Source organism: Haemaphysalis longicornis, unplaced genomic scaffold (genome assembly GCF_048455015.1).
Source record: "Haemaphysalis longicornis isolate Haplotype H1 unplaced genomic scaffold, Haemaphysalis longicornis Haplotype H1 scaffold_2, whole genome shotgun sequence".
Classification (NCBI taxonomy): Eukaryota; Metazoa; Arthropoda; class Arachnida; order Ixodida; family Ixodidae; genus Haemaphysalis; species Haemaphysalis longicornis.
Window position 1 is genome coordinate 232,974,622 of NW_027526295.1, and position 15,482 is coordinate 232,990,103.

Here is a 15,482-nt window from a genome sequence, read left to right on the forward strand (position 1 = left end):
AGTTCAGCTCCCCGTAGGGTGCGATGGCATATGATGTAAAAAAAAAAAAAAAAAGCTTCAGGTTATATTGGACCCTTGAAGAGACAATCACCGTATCAGTCACCATGCATCCACAGATAAGCTACGTGTTTGATATTATCACGGCCTGGTTCTCCGAACCACCTGCAGCTAATGATGTCCACGCTTAATAGTTGCGCTAGATGTCTTTCACGATGACCACTTGCTTGCCTATGTTCCCGCCGTTCATCATGTTGATGAAGGCCTTCGGGGCGTTCTCGAGACCCCGTTCCACCGTCTGGCGCACGATCAGCTTTCCCGCCTTGACCCAGGCCGTAAGCTGGGCGAGCGACTGCTCGAACTTGTCTTCGTACTGAATCACCAGGAAGCGGTCGCGCGCTATGTGCCGCTCCTTGACGATCTTGTCAACGTCTTCGGGCAGAGGCGGCGGGTAGCGCACGTTCTTGTTGTACATCGCAATCTGACCGCAGAGCACGATGTTCGAGTTCGGCGTCATGTGCCGGATCACGGAGTCGCTGATGGGCCCACCGACGTTGTCAAAGTACACCTGCGATCAGAGAAGAAAAAAAAAATAGCAGTGGCTCAGCTTGGCTATGCCAGGAGGATATACGTAGCCTGAGCTAAAGTTCAGCCGGTTATTCTTAGGTTTCCTGGTTGTCTAGGATTGCTGATTATCATGCTTACTGCTGCTAAAACGATTTCCAATCCAATCCAATTTAATCCGATCCAATCCAATCGCGACGGCGACTCCGGCACGCCAGCTGTGCGCCGTGAGACGTCACCGCTCCTCGCGCATGCGCAGCACGGCTCTCCAGGAGCCACGTGAAACCGCTCAACCTCGGCCAGTGTAGCTCACGCTACAAAAAAAAAAAAAAAAAAAAGGCTCAGGTTTAGCACTTCTTAACGCAGTCATCACGAGAGAAATCAAATGATATGCGCGTAGTGTTTCGTGAAAGTTTTTTTGCCTGAGACTTAGCAACTTGGAATGGTTCATCTTTCCGTTTGAGCTAGAAGGCCCGCACAGACAGCCCAGCCGGCGCGCCATCCATGACGAGACTGAGGAACCAAGTGCGGGTAAAGCAGCAACGTGTTTTTCTAGTTTTTATTCCTGGAAACTCAGCCAGCGCAGTGTTTTCATACATCATACGCTATACCCTTGCGTAGTCACGAGGTTCGCTTGCGCTGAACCGCACGCACAGACGACTTAGCCACCGCGGGAGGCAAGGCGCAGGCGAAGCCGCCATTTCGCATTCTCCTGGTCACGTGGTACCGCAGCGGCGAAGCTCCAATCAAGCGAAGTGATACGAAAAGCGCCGCTCGGCGCGTCGGAGGCTGAAGGCCATTGCGACGCGATGAAAACGACCATGAAAGATGTAGCGTGCACACTGTTCACGAAGTGCACAATGTCTCATGCACCAGTGGAAATCAGAAGTAACGTTAAAACCAAAGGGAAAAGCGGTTTACTGCAGTATAGGCTGCATTGATACCATAAAAACTTATTTCACCGAAATTAGCCCTTTTACTAAAAATAAATCGCGATGAGATAACTAAATTTTTTTCAGTACTAAGTTACATCAAAATACTCGTTCGATTTGTTCTCAACAGACTGCCTCCGTTGCGCCTAAGGAAATTAACTTCTATCGCCACGTCAGCATCAGGGTCAAGAGCGCCCGCCAAAAACACGCGCAGTTTTGTTTGCGCTGGAATCTATTATATTTCGCACCTGTGTGCTGAAATCGTGAGCAAGTATTCCACGTATTTCTTGCGTTCGTAGAGCGGTGAAGCGAACTGCCAGACGAGAAATCAATGTATGGACGATACCAGTGGCGTAAATCCAGAAAAATCACAGGGGGGGAGGGTCACGCATCTTGCCATGGCGGCCATTTTGTTTATATAATTTTGGTTTTAAATTATTTCGTGCAATGGGGGCGGAGTGTCGGACCCCCCTGACCCCTCCATGATGTACGCCACTGGACGATACTAAAAATAATTCAAATCATGAAACTAGATGCACCTGTACACCATTGGGGCACGTCTCCTTCAGCTTCTTGTCCACGTCTTGGGTCTTGTAATTAATGGCAGCGTCGAATTTCAGCGTACTTTTCAAGAAGTCGCACTTGGCGTCCGAGCCGCATATGCCGACAACTCTTGCACAACCTTCCAGTTTTGATATCTGCCCCGCGAGAGATCCGCAGGCACCGGCGGCTGCGGACACAACGCAGGTTTGCTTGGCAGACGGTTTGATGCCGCCTTTTTCGCGCAGGCCCAGCAAGGCTGTGAGACCTGTGAGACCCAGACACGTTAGCACGATCGATACGTCACCACCGAGAGCTTTGACGTCCAGTTTCTGCAGGGAGTCATCCGTTGCCTTAAAGTACAGCTGCCAAGGCCACGACATAGCTCGGCAGACAACGTCGCCCTTTTGAAGGTCCGGGCTTTGAGATTTCTCTACCACACCGATGCCTCCCAAACCTTCAACGGTGCGACCAATTATCCACGGCGTGAGGTAATGCACGCCGGTGCTCTCATTCATCCGGCATCGCAAAGCAGGATCGATAGACAGGTAGGCATTCCGAATGAGCACCTCTCCGTCTATCAAGTCTTGGGGAGTGGCACAGTCCTCGATAGCGAAATTGCTCAGCTGCGGTTCGGCGTCAACGCCCGGGTGGGACTTGAAGACAACTCGCTTGTTTGACATATCCGATGGCGTGGCGTACTGCTCACGGAACGAGGAAGCGGTTGATATGGGACAACGGCCACTATCCATGTTCACGAAAAACTGAGTTCTCGGACGACTCTGGGCGCCGCCATTTTGAAATGCTTTACTGGCTTTACCTGGCTTTACCGCCTTTGCAGTTTATTTCATAAAATTGCTGCATACAAATACTTGAGTTATTATTTTTATGTATATTCAGAAATAAAAAATTTACCCACTACAAAAAAAAACTATTGCTTACAGATAACCATGCTTGCCAGCCAAATGAATCCGAATCCAATCCTTTTCTGCATAGGTGTGCTCATGTTTTGCGTGTCGCAGCGCACGCTGTACTTTTCGCGGCTGCGAAACTTGCCTTGTGTCCTTTGCGCTTCGAAAATGCACAAGACGCTTTAAGGGAAGATCACCCTTGTTAATACGCGTGATCTAGGACCCGAGGAAATTTATCACAATGGGGAAACTGAACCTCACGCTGTTGCGGTACATGTCATCTGACGATTTCAGAGTCTTAACCGCGGTAAGACACTCATTTTCCTTTTCGTAGTTGGTATACGCGATGTAGTATGCTTGTACAGACGCGAAAAACTGCTAGTACGCGCGTCTGTGGCTGTATCGTTGCGGGGACTGAGCTTGAGCGCTGGACGAGACAAGTGCACGGGTGCTGTTCCGGTTCAATCAGGTTCGTTCTCTGCCCGACAGGTCGAGATGGGTATGAAGAACCACGAGCTTGTCCCTGGCGCACTCGTGGCTACTATTGCCAACCTCAAGCACGGCGGCTGTCACAAACACCTTCGGGATCTGTGCAAGCAGAAGCTTCTTTCCTACGAACGCGGAAAAAGGTGTAAGTAACTGGCATGCAACTCTGCGTTAGTGCGTGACATTTTATGTTATTAATTTCTGGGCATCAACATTCATAACATTTTTGTGCCTTTGGACAGACGACGGCTACCGTTTGACGAACATGGGCTACGACTATCTCGCACTGAAGACATTGTGTTCACAAGGCCTGGTACACTCAGTTGGCAACCAGATTGGTGTGGGGAAAGAGTCAGGTATGATTATAGTTGTTTGACGATGAATCCACTGCACAGCAGACGTATCTTGCGGCCTAAAGGCAATACTCGGCAAGCACTACATAAAGAACGCCGTTATATCTTAACGCCACAAATGTGCTGCACAAAAATATGCCATACATTTACGTCGTTAAGAGGACTGTGTAGTAGTACCACGTATATTGAATCTTAAAAAGTTCATGGCCGCCGCGAGAGCAGTCGGTCTTGATTTGCCTAACCGGCCAAACCGCTTCCACTCTGTGACCATCCAGAGTCAGTGAGCAGAAGCGGTTTGGCCGGTTAGGTAAAATCAAGACAGACTGATCACTTGCAGTTGCGAAACGACACCAGTTAGGATTGCTGTACTGGATGGGAGCAGTGTGTCTTGATTTTACTTAACCGGCCAAACCGCTTCCGCTCACTGACTATAAATAATTAACAGTAACTCTGGCTAGTCAGTGAGTGGAAGCGGTTTGGCCGGTTAGGTAAAATCAAGACAGACTGCTCTCGCGGCGGCGATTATCAGGTAGGGGGGTAGGTTTCACAACACCTACGAGGCGCCAACCAAGTTCATGTCGTTGTGTCGCATTGTTGCTGTAATTGCCGAATTTTTTCAGACATTTATGTAGCAGCCAATGAAGAAGGAAGGGACCTGGTGCTCAAGATCAGCCGGCAAGTGATTTCATTCATTTTGTCGAAATCCAAGCATGTTTACAAAAAAAAAGAAGAAAAAAAGAGACAGTGCCATAAAAGAACAGTACGTAGACACAATAAAAAGTACAAACACGGACAACCGACAAGCAGTGCTCGTGTTTGTGGTTTTAATCGTCCCTACGTCTTGTCCTTACACCACTGTTTTTTCGTTAACATGAACCAACTAGCCCAGCTTCATACATTGGTGCCACATATGTTCTTCGTTTTCGGCACTGCCTACACTTCTATATGCTGTTCACAACAATTGTGGGTGTTATTCTTATGCCAGCAGACAGCGTAGGCTAATGTTTAGATGGCCAAACACTGCGCCCCGTATGTTTTGGTTGGTTTCGCAGAGCTGTGAATCTTGCAGTCACCAAGCGGTGCTTGACTTAAAACTCAGCGGTAGGAGGTACTGTAAATGGCTTGGTTCTAGTGAGGATCTAATTTTGCGTACCTCGGGAATCGCCTTTACTCCATGAAAAAGTTCAGCAAAGTGGCAAATTTTATTAAACAAAAATATTGGTAGGCTCTTTTTCATTCCAAACTTCTTTTCACCCGCAGAAAGTTTTAACACGAGCGAGATCCTTTGGGTGCTCCACAAAGAAAATGGGGGTAGTTGGTGTTCATTGATTGTTGATAGTAGTTTTTCTCTGGCCGGTCTACTGGCTTGTATCATCAGAAGCATGGCCATGTTGGGCCTGTACAGCTGAAAAAGATGGAGAAAAATGCAGCCAAAGAAATACCCAAACACTGCAATGTCACACCAATGTGCTTTTAGAAGCATCACGTTAACTGCTTCTGATAAAGTCTGCACCTTGTTGTTCCATTTTGGTAAGTTGGAGATTTCAAGATTCTGCTAGCTTGGTTGTTTGTGCGTGCATGCACAAATTCAGGCAGTCTAAGCCGCAGTGCTGTACGGATGACAAAAGGATATTTGCAGTATGGCCCTGCCACAGTAATGTCAACTAAGCAAAAAGGCATTAGAAATAAAATGATTTTCCGATACATGTCAGCTTTGACTGTCCGGGACTGCATATTTTGAACTTGCTTCTTGTTTACTTAATTAGCTACTTACCTGTTGCTCGTCTGCCTGCCCTAGCAGCCGCTCCTACCGCCCGCTTGTTTGATTGCTTTACGGTAGCAGAACAAATGGGAGGATGGTTTATGCAGACAGCCCTGCTGTCAAGTTTTGATATTGACATACAACTGGTCACATGATTCACTCTGTCCCAGAGTATACAGACAAACAGCAGTTCTTCATGGCATTTCACACCGCTGAAGCTCTCTCAGAAAAGGTTGAGCCATATTTATTTCCCCTGATGCCAGCATTTCCACTTTTTCAGGCTGGGACGTGTATCTTTTCGACGGCTCAAAGAGAAGAGGGACTATCACAAGCACCGGAACAAGGCATCTTGGCTGTACCTGTCTCGGTTGGCAGCTGTCAAGGAGTTTGCATTCATGAAGGTGGGCTTTCGCATGAAGCTTCACTTCCAGTACTTGTACTACCACCCTGGGGACTTCACTTTCTCCGCACTGTCGACCTCGTCAAAATGAGCAGGCTACCCCACCAAGCTGCCTATGTGGCCCACAGCCTAACAATGCATGCTGGAGGATTCGGGATAGGCCGCAAGTGGCGTCATGTGTCCAATTCATTACACTCGTCACCCAGTGAAACCACATGTCGCACCGTATACCCAAGCTGACTCTGATTGTTCAGTGGGTTGTCGTGGTATCACAAGCTCGAACACTGATTGGTCAGCCTGTAATCTTGGCACCGAATTGCTTGCCTGTGCTTGTTGGATCCCAGAATGAAGGTTATGCAGTCCAGCCAAAGTGCACTGGATCGGGGCTTACCATTTGGGCGCTGCCATCCTCTGTGTGTACAGGATGCCTTGCCTCCAGGCCAAGCTCACAGGGAAGGAAGGCTGCCTTACAAGCCGCAGCTGAGAAGCGCGTGGCCAGAGTTGGGCCATAGTGTTACGCCAGCCAGAACATTTCATGTTGGCAACTCACAGCTTTCTGGCAAATTTCCCTTCATCTTACTCCTAAGAAACACTTGTATAGTTAAGGAGAGTAGCCATGAAGTTTAGTGCAGTCTACGGCTTTTACGACGGACCCTCTTAATCCAGAAAAAAATGTCCGCTCTATCCGAAGTATGCAGTATCCGAATGGGGGACGGGAGCTACAGGAGCGTAAAGTGGGAACTTTGACCAATTATGCTTATACTTGCTACAGACAATTTGTTCTTTCTACACACATCTCTGCCTTGTGTTCACTAAAGGGAAAAGAATTGCCTACACTGTTTTCGAAGCATAGCTCCGGGATTTGGGAAAGGCCTAGCACATGCAATCGAATGCGTAGCGGCGCTTTCTATGCTGAGCAAACAAAGCAAGAATATAACAGAGCAATTACTAACCAGCTATAAAAATCAGTCATGGCCAGCAGAATTAGCCAGGCTCTTTTCAAACGCTTCATGACGAGGCAGGCTTACCCGAAACCGTTCATCAAACAATTCGGATCGCTGCCTCACGTTCCCCAAGGCAGCTCGTGCTTTTTTTAATGATCGCGTTCTTATCAGTAAAACAGCTGATAAGAAATAATCTGGTAGGTGACGGCTGTGACACGGGAAGTTTAGACCGGTTGGACGCAATGGACGAGAGATATCTCTCTGCTTGGGACATTTCTTACCTTTTAACAGCAAAGCTGTTTAGCAATTCGTTAATTCCGGTGTTTCACAAAACTCAGTATAACAGTATAAAGAAATCACCGGCACCAGTAGGATTCAAACCTGTGTCTGGTAGATGAACGGAGTTAGAGTCAGTCGTTTTACCCATTCGGCTACAAGCGTGAGTTTGTACCCGAGAATCAAATGGCTTACTCACTTGGCTGTGACTGTGGGAAGAGGGATCACACCAGCTGCTCTACACAGAACACATGACAGGTTGCGCCTCTGGGCACCTTATTTTAAGTGTGCACGTTCCGATCATTTGTTCTGCTTCTTTGATTTGCTTCTTCTTCGCCGTTATAGCAACAAAGATAAGAGTAAAGATCGTTGCGCAGCGAAGAAGAAGCAAATGCTGCAATCGTGGACTTAGATCGTCGTGATGGTCGTGAAGGTTGCGTACAGCTTCGCTACCTTCAAGTCTTCCACGTTAGTGTAAGCTTCCTTCGTTTTTTTTTTTGTTTTTTGTTTTTTTTTAATCGAACAGAACAGGAATGATGCGTGCTTGGGAAGAATAAATGAGGAACTTAACCAAACCTGAGTTCTTTATTGCATAAAAAACTGATGAGGGCAGACTTGACCTCCAGGCGTGCCCCTTGGCCTATTCGTATTCGTAAGCGCTGTTCTTCAATCTCACCGGAGTCACGTCTTCCGTCGGCGTCCTTGTTCTTGACGGTGGAACGGACCATCTGCTTAGACATGCCCGTACGTTTGGCAATGTTGGCCTGCTTTTCGCCATGTTCGACAGCGTTAATTATGCTTAGTTTATCTGACAGGGAAATCAGCATGGAATCCATGGAAATCAGCTACCCTGGAGCTGGCCGCAAAAAAATAAGGGGGGGGGGGCATCAGCACTGGCTTGTTTTGGCTGCATCAACCACCCGTTCTATGCCGACAGTGTTGCCAGACAAACAAGTTTGCTCGCCAAAATAAACAAGGAAAAGGCAAATCGGGTGCCGGCACCGCAGAAGTCCACTTTTGGCATTCGGTCAAAATAATTTTCGCCCAAAATTTATTCTGTTGTAGCCGATAGTCTGCTGTAGTGGGTCCGTTATGAGCAGAGTGGATTCTCCGTAAAATGCATGGGGACCAAACAAACCAACAAATCATCCATTGTAACTGAAAGTCCATTGTTGCTGGATCCGCTGTAACGAGCTTAGACTTAGACACTAAAGTTAAAAAGAAATCTTTATCTGAATCTCACTGGGTTATGTGCAAGAAAATAGACTACTGTATACCACTTTTGGCTTCAGAAAACTGAATTCTCCAACCATTTGTTCCAATATACCAATTTGTCATGTGGGGAGGTGTGCTGAACAGGCTTATCCTTTTCACTCTGAGAGCCCCTTTCACTTTTCTGGCTGGGCTCTTGTATAGCTGTGTGGCTACTGCTATTGAAAGACCATTGGAGCTCATTTTTGTAAGGGTAAGAAACAAAGCCACTCAACAGCGTTGTTATGACTGTTTTAATGACCCCATTTATTGTCATTTCCTCACGTGTTCATCATTTAATTCTCATTATTTACCTATTTTCTGTTGTCACAAGGTCACTTTTACATGCTTTTTAATAACACTTTTCTGAAAAGCAAGCTTGTTGGTGGCAATTCATGACTAACTTGAGCGCACAAAAAAAAACAAAGGCTGAATGAAAAAGACATGAAGACCAGCGCTGCGCTGGTCTTCGTGTCTTTTTCGTTCAGTTCTCATTTTTCTTGTGCGCTCAAGTTACAGTCATGAATTTACATGCGAATGAAGTACAGAAAATTGCCGGGCTGACATAGATTTCTCCTTGTGGTTGTGATGCCATGGCTTTGAAAGGCCCTAGCGTCTTTATGCACCTCAAAAGGCTCGCAATAGTTTCATTAAATTTGTGGCCGTGTTCCAGGCCCTCCACGACAGAGGATTTCCTGTACCTGAGCCAGTGGGCTTCAACCGCCACTGCATCCTGATGGAGCTGATCAATGGCTACCCATTGTGAGTATATCTGGCCGGCTTGGCAACAGGAAACAACAGCATTACCCTTAGAACAGCTCAACCAGCCATGTGTATTTTTAATTAAAAGAACACTGTGAGTGCCAATTGTGCACTGATGTTTTGCCTTAAATATGCCGAATGTTTTCTTTTTTGCTGAACACTGTTGACAAGTATGAAGTGTGTTTGCAGATTTGGGGCTTGGATAAGTTTAGCCTATATGTAAACTTCTCCTTCATGGTGTAATTATAACTTTGGTCTGGGCGGCTGAATTGAGCAGCTCAGACAGGCATGCATACACACAGACAGACAGACCAAAATTTTTGCATTTGAAGTAGCCGAAGAAAGACTATCACCTTTAAGAGATTCCAACTGTTGGTGCTTGCATAAGAAGGCCTGGAGACCCAGTGGTGGCAAGTAGAGTCGGGATGTGTGTGTGCATGCATGTCGGGGAAGGGGGTAGGGGGGTGTAAAGAAGGCCGGAGCAAATAAGGTGAGACAAAAAGTGGGACAAGGGGTACAAGCATCTTTCATGGATGTTTCTCTTCGTATCTGCGCATGGCTGCGCCTTTTATCGTTCATGCCGTTGTCACAATTTTTAACCTCGGCTACCATGCAAACTTGTATTATGACTCTCGGCCTTTACACAAGCTTGGCCTTCCATATCGTCTGGTTGCATCCAGGGGAAAGCATTTTTTAGTGTGTTCACTGACATTGTTTCAAATTACCCAAAATATAGTGCAAAGAGGCTTGTAAAATGAGTCATGGGTTGTCTTTGCTAGGAAAATATAAAAGTGCTGGCAGCACTTCCTTTCTGTGCAAAAACTGCCAGTTGCAGAGAGTTCAACACAGAGCTGAACAGAGCATAAAGACAAGAAGGCAGTGTCCAACTTTCTACATTGCTTTGCATTTGTATGCGATTTAGTGCTGAACGCGTATCTAAAGGCACTTTTCTCTGTAGCAGTGTTTCCTCCTGTTTTTGTCTTTGGCACACTTGCACCGATGCCTCGTGCAACTGTGGTTACAGTTTGGTAGTGGTTTACTCACCGCGTGAGCCTCTCTCTTGGAGTGGTACGCATTGAGCCACCTCTGCACAACAGGTGCCAAGTCCATGACTTGGAAGATCCGGCGCAGCTGTACGACCAGCTCATGGACCTGGTGGTGAGGCTGGGGAACTGCGGCCTCATCCACGGGGACTTCAACGAGTTCAACCTGATGCTGGACGACCACGACAAGCCGACCCTCATCGACTTCCCCCAGATGATGTCCACCTCCCATCCAAATGCAGAGTGGTGAGCACGCCTGGCGGTGAAGGCCATCCTATAATCATAGGATAAGATGTGCACGTTTCCAAGCAAAAGTTTCCCTGTTTCCCTCTGAAGTGGGAATCAGGACCGCTTGGCCATAGGTCTTTCAGGGTAACAATTTGTAATTGCGAGTATTATAGTATTCATGCTTGTATCCTGTTCGAAGGAACAGGAGATTAAAAGAGAATTTGCAGCTGGAAACAGCAGCACCAAATACCCGTTCCTGTGCAAGGACACAGAACCCATACTTTCACCTATGGAAGATTGGGCAAAAATGGCTTAGTACCACCTTACTAGTATAGTCAAGTCCACTTACAGCGATACGGTTTATAACAATATATAGGATATGACGATGAACAACTATGGCACCGTCCACTTTTGTATGCTTTAAGCCGCTTGTTGCAATGCTCCAGTGCCGCGATATCGGATATAACGATTGAACCAGGTTACAGTGTGCACTGAAAATGCGATCTGCCGCTGGCTCACCACGCTGACAGCATGCGCCACAAGCCGTTATGCGCCACCTCGCATCCCTTCCACCCGTCAGAAAACGAGTCGACTGCGCCGCTTATGTGGAAGACAGAGGAGGACAGCAGCTCTCCTTCCGAACCCCCCTGCTGGCGCCGGCGCTTTGGCATCGTCCCTGTGCCCGCCCGCTTTCGTCATAGCTCATGTCGCATGTTTGCCGGTTGTGCCACTGGCGCACCGCTTTGAATTTCACTGGGTGCTTCTCCCACTATACTCGGTGACAACTTAAGATTGGCACCGGAAGTTGCCGCTGTGCCTTATCACCGTAGCCGGATTTTCTCCGCGCGCCGCAAGTAGGGCGTTACTGGGAATATTTTGAACATGGCGTGAGCCGTTCCCGTGATTTTTTGGACTTAATATGCTTATAAACGACTCCAGTGATGACAAACAAACTGCATGAGACAAGGCAGACGATGTGACGCATTCATAGCAAACCCCTTTCAAAACACGCGCGCACTACGTCACGGGTCTGACGCTTTGGCAAAGTGATACACTACATGAGGTGGTGCCGTTCTTGAGTTGTAACCGAGTATACCTCCGTTTTTCCGCGGAAGGGACTTCAGGGCCAATGTTTTAGAATTGTCTGAGGCCTCCTCACTGAAGAGGCAGTCGTTGCACGGATACGTGCTGCGGACAGCGGTGACAGTGATGACTCTGACGACGCGGTTGCGCAGCCTACTCTGGTAGTGTCATTTTACCCAACCGGCAAACGGCTTCTGCTCACTGATTAGTCAAAGTCACTATTAATAATTATTCGTGACTCCGGCTAGTCAAGGAGCAATAGCGGTTTGGCCGGTTGAGTAAAATCAAGACAGACTGCTCCCATCGCCGCTGTCATGCGACGTTGTTAAAATCATTACCGGTAGTTTCATCACAGGAGGCCCGACGCATGATACAGTCCCCCAGGGACTTTATTTTCTCCTAGGACTTTTCACTCAGCTAGGTGAAGCACTTATAGATGCTCTCGAAAAATATGGGTGCCAGCTTCACGCGCAGAAACAAGGCTTACCGATTATGTTTTATTTTCTGCAAATAAGTAGTAGTAGTACGACCTTGCTTGCATGCAAATAAAATCGCGTAAGCTCTGTTTGGTCTTTCTTTCGCAACCTGCTTATCACAATTATCGGTTATAACGATGGGATTTCTTTGGCACTGTTTCCTTGGCGTGCTGTTTTCCAACATGTTTTATTTCTGCTAGTGAACTGATTTCAATGTTCAGGCTTATTTCCTTTCACACTTGAAGTTTGTCCTTGATTGTTTCAGGTTTTTATTATGTCGGTTTGTTTCCTCCGTTTAGGTACTTTGATCGGGACGTCAACTGCGTGAGGGAATTCTTCAAGAAACGCTTTGGCTACGAAAGTGAACTTTATCCGAAGTTCAGCGATATCGAGTAAGTCCTGAAAGCTATTTACTTTCTTTTGTGGAGAGAGCCAAATGCAAGGGGCAGTCAGTTGGCTGCAACTTTTTCACTCTACTGGGAAAAGGTAGTGCAGTTTGCTAGTGTCATCACACAACTTTTCACGAAATGATAATTTTGGTAATTTGAGCTTTGAAACCATACCTCATATAATGTCCTTCCCTTATTCTGGATGTAGCATACTCCTGGTACAATAGACATTATTCTGTTGAACTTTCCCCAATGTTTTGTAGTAAGAGTTAAACGCGTGAATGCTGGCAATTCGCTGAATGGCGATGCTCAGCTGAGTTTAAATATCGGTCCTTTATGGTATTCATCAAGCTGTGTTTCTTACCCCTAGCTTAATTTTTTACTGCTGCTGCTTTTCAGATGAAAGGGAAAAGCAAAAACGCCCTTGTGTCGATATTTCAGTGCTCATTAAAGAATAATCCAGAGCCCTTCGCGATGGCATGTCTCGCAGCCCAAGTGTAGCTTCGGTGCGTAAAACCCCAAAATTTGAATTCTAAAAAAAAAATATATATTTGTGTCTTGGAGTGTTGCTGCAACTCAGTACGTTCTGCTATTATAAGCAGTAGCAAAAGTACATCCTCTCGCTACATAAGGTTAGATGAGAATTTCCTCTGAGGCTAGCTTTACAGAGGCTGTGAGATGGTGGGACGGAAATCAGAACCTGCTGATGATGCAGTAGAGACAGCAACCCTACAAATGTTGCTTTGAATCTTGAGTGGCATTCGTGCAGCCGGTCTTACCACCTTTGTCTCAACTCGCAAAGGTCAACCGCTTTCGCATACACACTTCCTGCGCATCCAAGTCAACATTGGCATTTGGATGTCTCGGGGCGGTGTTGAGCTACTTCACACCACAGTGCTAGTGTCAGATATATTTATGTGATCCTGATAGTCTACGCGTAAATTAAAATTGGCCACTAATCCGATTTGCAGGAGAGACGACGCCCTCGATCTGGAAACAGCAGCCAGTGGCTTTTCCAAGGAGGTGAAAGCAGAACTGGATGAGGTATGGCACGCCTGTTCCCTGCATTTTTTGTGGTCGCATTTGCGTCAAGCCCACAGTGTTCGGGGTGTTTTCTCTGGTGTTTTCTGTGCCAGAAGTGGAGGTTTTGTTGCATCATGAACTCAAATGTTTCATGAGTCTGTGCACTGTGACTTCGTGAGTCTGTGCGCAGTGACTGTGCACAGTGACTTCATTAGACATTAAATGCATTTAGCTTAAAATGCAACCACTTTAAAGTAGTTAGTATTTTATCGTGGCATACAGCACAAACAAGCGAGCAAATCAGGAGGAAGTACCCCAGGCAAGTGGTACCATCGTTGGACTTCTGTCTTCTTCTTGTGGTCTTTGTCTGCAGACGTCTGTTCTTGTCTTGTTGTCTTCGTCTGTTCCCCCTGTGCACCCCCTACCATGAAATGTAAACTGGCGCATTTGTTTAAAATATTGACACCACCACTTATCAATGAGCTGTTACTGTGCTTCCTTTTAGACCCCCTTGTTCTAAGCCGGTTAAGTTAGCCTGCAGGCAAGCATTGGTTGGGTTTTTTGACTCATGCTAAAATTTTCTCATAGGCTGTGCAGCAGATGAGAGAAGATGTCGAAGAGGATTCCAGTGAGAGTGAGGGGGAGACCTCAAAGGACGCAAGGGACTTAAATGAAGCTGGCTGCCCTGAAGAGGAGCAGAACAGACAAAAAACTGCTCAAAAAGCCGGGAGTTGCATGATGGAACGCTTCATAGCTGACACGCGGCTGCAGTCGATGCATAGCGAAAGTTCCCAAGATCTTCAGGGCACTGACCAAGTGACCACAGGGAATGAAGGGGAAGAGGACCAGTCTAAGGCAGGCGTTACTGGGAGCTGTGATGGGTCCGTGCAGCTCTCTGCTGCCGACTTGTCTCCTCTTTCTTTGAAAAAACACATAGAGAAGCAGGCGAATGGTGAAGAAGAGGATGTTGTTCCAGAACTTGTAAGAGCTGATGGAGGAGTTGGTCGTGATGGGAGTGACGATGTGAGAAGCGTGAGGACCTACAGTGTGACGAGCTGCACTACGATTGCACCTGAAGAGATCAAGGCACGCGTGAAGAAGCAGCTGACAAGCAAGGAGCGCTCACGGAGCAAGAAGGTGATTGTGAAAGGCGAAGCCAGTGCAGTCACTCGCCAGAGGAGAGATAACAGGGACACCGTGAAGCAAGACCTGCACTTTTGGGGTTGAACCTGCAGGGTGGGCTGTGCTTCCAGTATAAATCTCTTCTGCCATACTTACTTCTCTGTCTCTTGTTCTGTCCCTGAAGCATAGTCTTGTGGTGCAGCTAATAATGGTAGATATCCTGCCTTGAATAATTGTCAGGTACAACAGAAACAGCATGGAATAATAATAGGTGGCAGTACTAACTGCAGTTGTGGTCTCCGAGGTCAGGGTTGCCAGGTCTGGCGATTTGTCGCCAAACTGGTGACTTTTCGAGACTCGTGGCGACAGAAATTTCTGTGTGGTGACTTGGCTAATTTCTGGCTCCTTTTAGCACTCTTGATTTCATATACAGTAGACTATCGTTAAACGGAACCTCTACGGACCGGGAAAATATGTTTCGTTTAGAGAGAGAATGGATTCAGCATCGTAGAATGGTCTTCACGACGCATGGTCCCGAAGTGACGTGAAGAGGCGACCCTTCACCGCATGCGAAGCTGTCTATGTCGAGGTGAAGGACGAATTCTCCTTTCGCATGAATGAGTGGCCGGCTTATGAGGATGTTCTCACTGCGGGCTCTCCTTAGCCAAACTATGAAGTGCTTCTCAAAGTCTTCGTGGTCAGACACTTGCAGTCCTTTTCCGTTCAGGACCAAAGCCTGACTTTTTGAAAGCCTCTCGCAGCTTGTTCTTGTCCTGTAATTTTCTGGTCAGGCTACTCCCGGGGACACCGTACTTCGTCGCTAGCGTCTTTTTTGTGAAGCGGCCACTCTCGAAGTCGTTGATTACCTCAATCTTCCTGGACAACGCAAGCGCATTGCGCGGTCGTTTTTGCACTGCCGTCGTATGCTGGCTTCGCGACG

The 15,482-nt window shown here is 47.1% G+C and overlaps 2 protein-coding genes across 2 annotated transcripts; one reads left to right on the forward strand and one right to left on the reverse strand.

Moving 5' to 3' along the window:
• Positions 1-39: 39 nt before the first annotated feature.
• LOC144170117 (prostaglandin reductase 2-like) lies at positions 40-2,847 on the reverse strand. The gene is made up of 2 exons (XM_077699692.1): positions 2,033-2,847; positions 40-565 (listed from the first exon to the last, which is right to left on the reverse strand). Exons 1-2 carry the CDS (start codon positions 2,783-2,785, stop codon positions 197-199), a joined length of 1,122 nt encoding a protein of 373 aa, XP_077555818.1. The 5' UTR covers positions 2,786-2,847; the 3' UTR covers positions 40-196.
• A 154-nt stretch (positions 2,848-3,001) lies between these two features.
• Riok2 (RIO kinase 2) lies at positions 3,002-14,693 on the forward strand. The gene is made up of 10 exons (XM_077699693.1): positions 3,002-3,251; positions 3,434-3,575; positions 3,673-3,786; positions 4,404-4,458; positions 5,826-5,946; positions 9,090-9,178; positions 10,276-10,467; positions 12,308-12,400; positions 13,369-13,441; positions 14,009-14,693. Exons 1-10 carry the CDS (start codon positions 3,186-3,188, stop codon positions 14,645-14,647), a joined length of 1,584 nt encoding a protein of 527 aa, XP_077555819.1. The 5' UTR covers positions 3,002-3,185; the 3' UTR covers positions 14,648-14,693.
• The last annotated feature ends 789 nt before the right edge of the window (positions 14,694-15,482 follow it).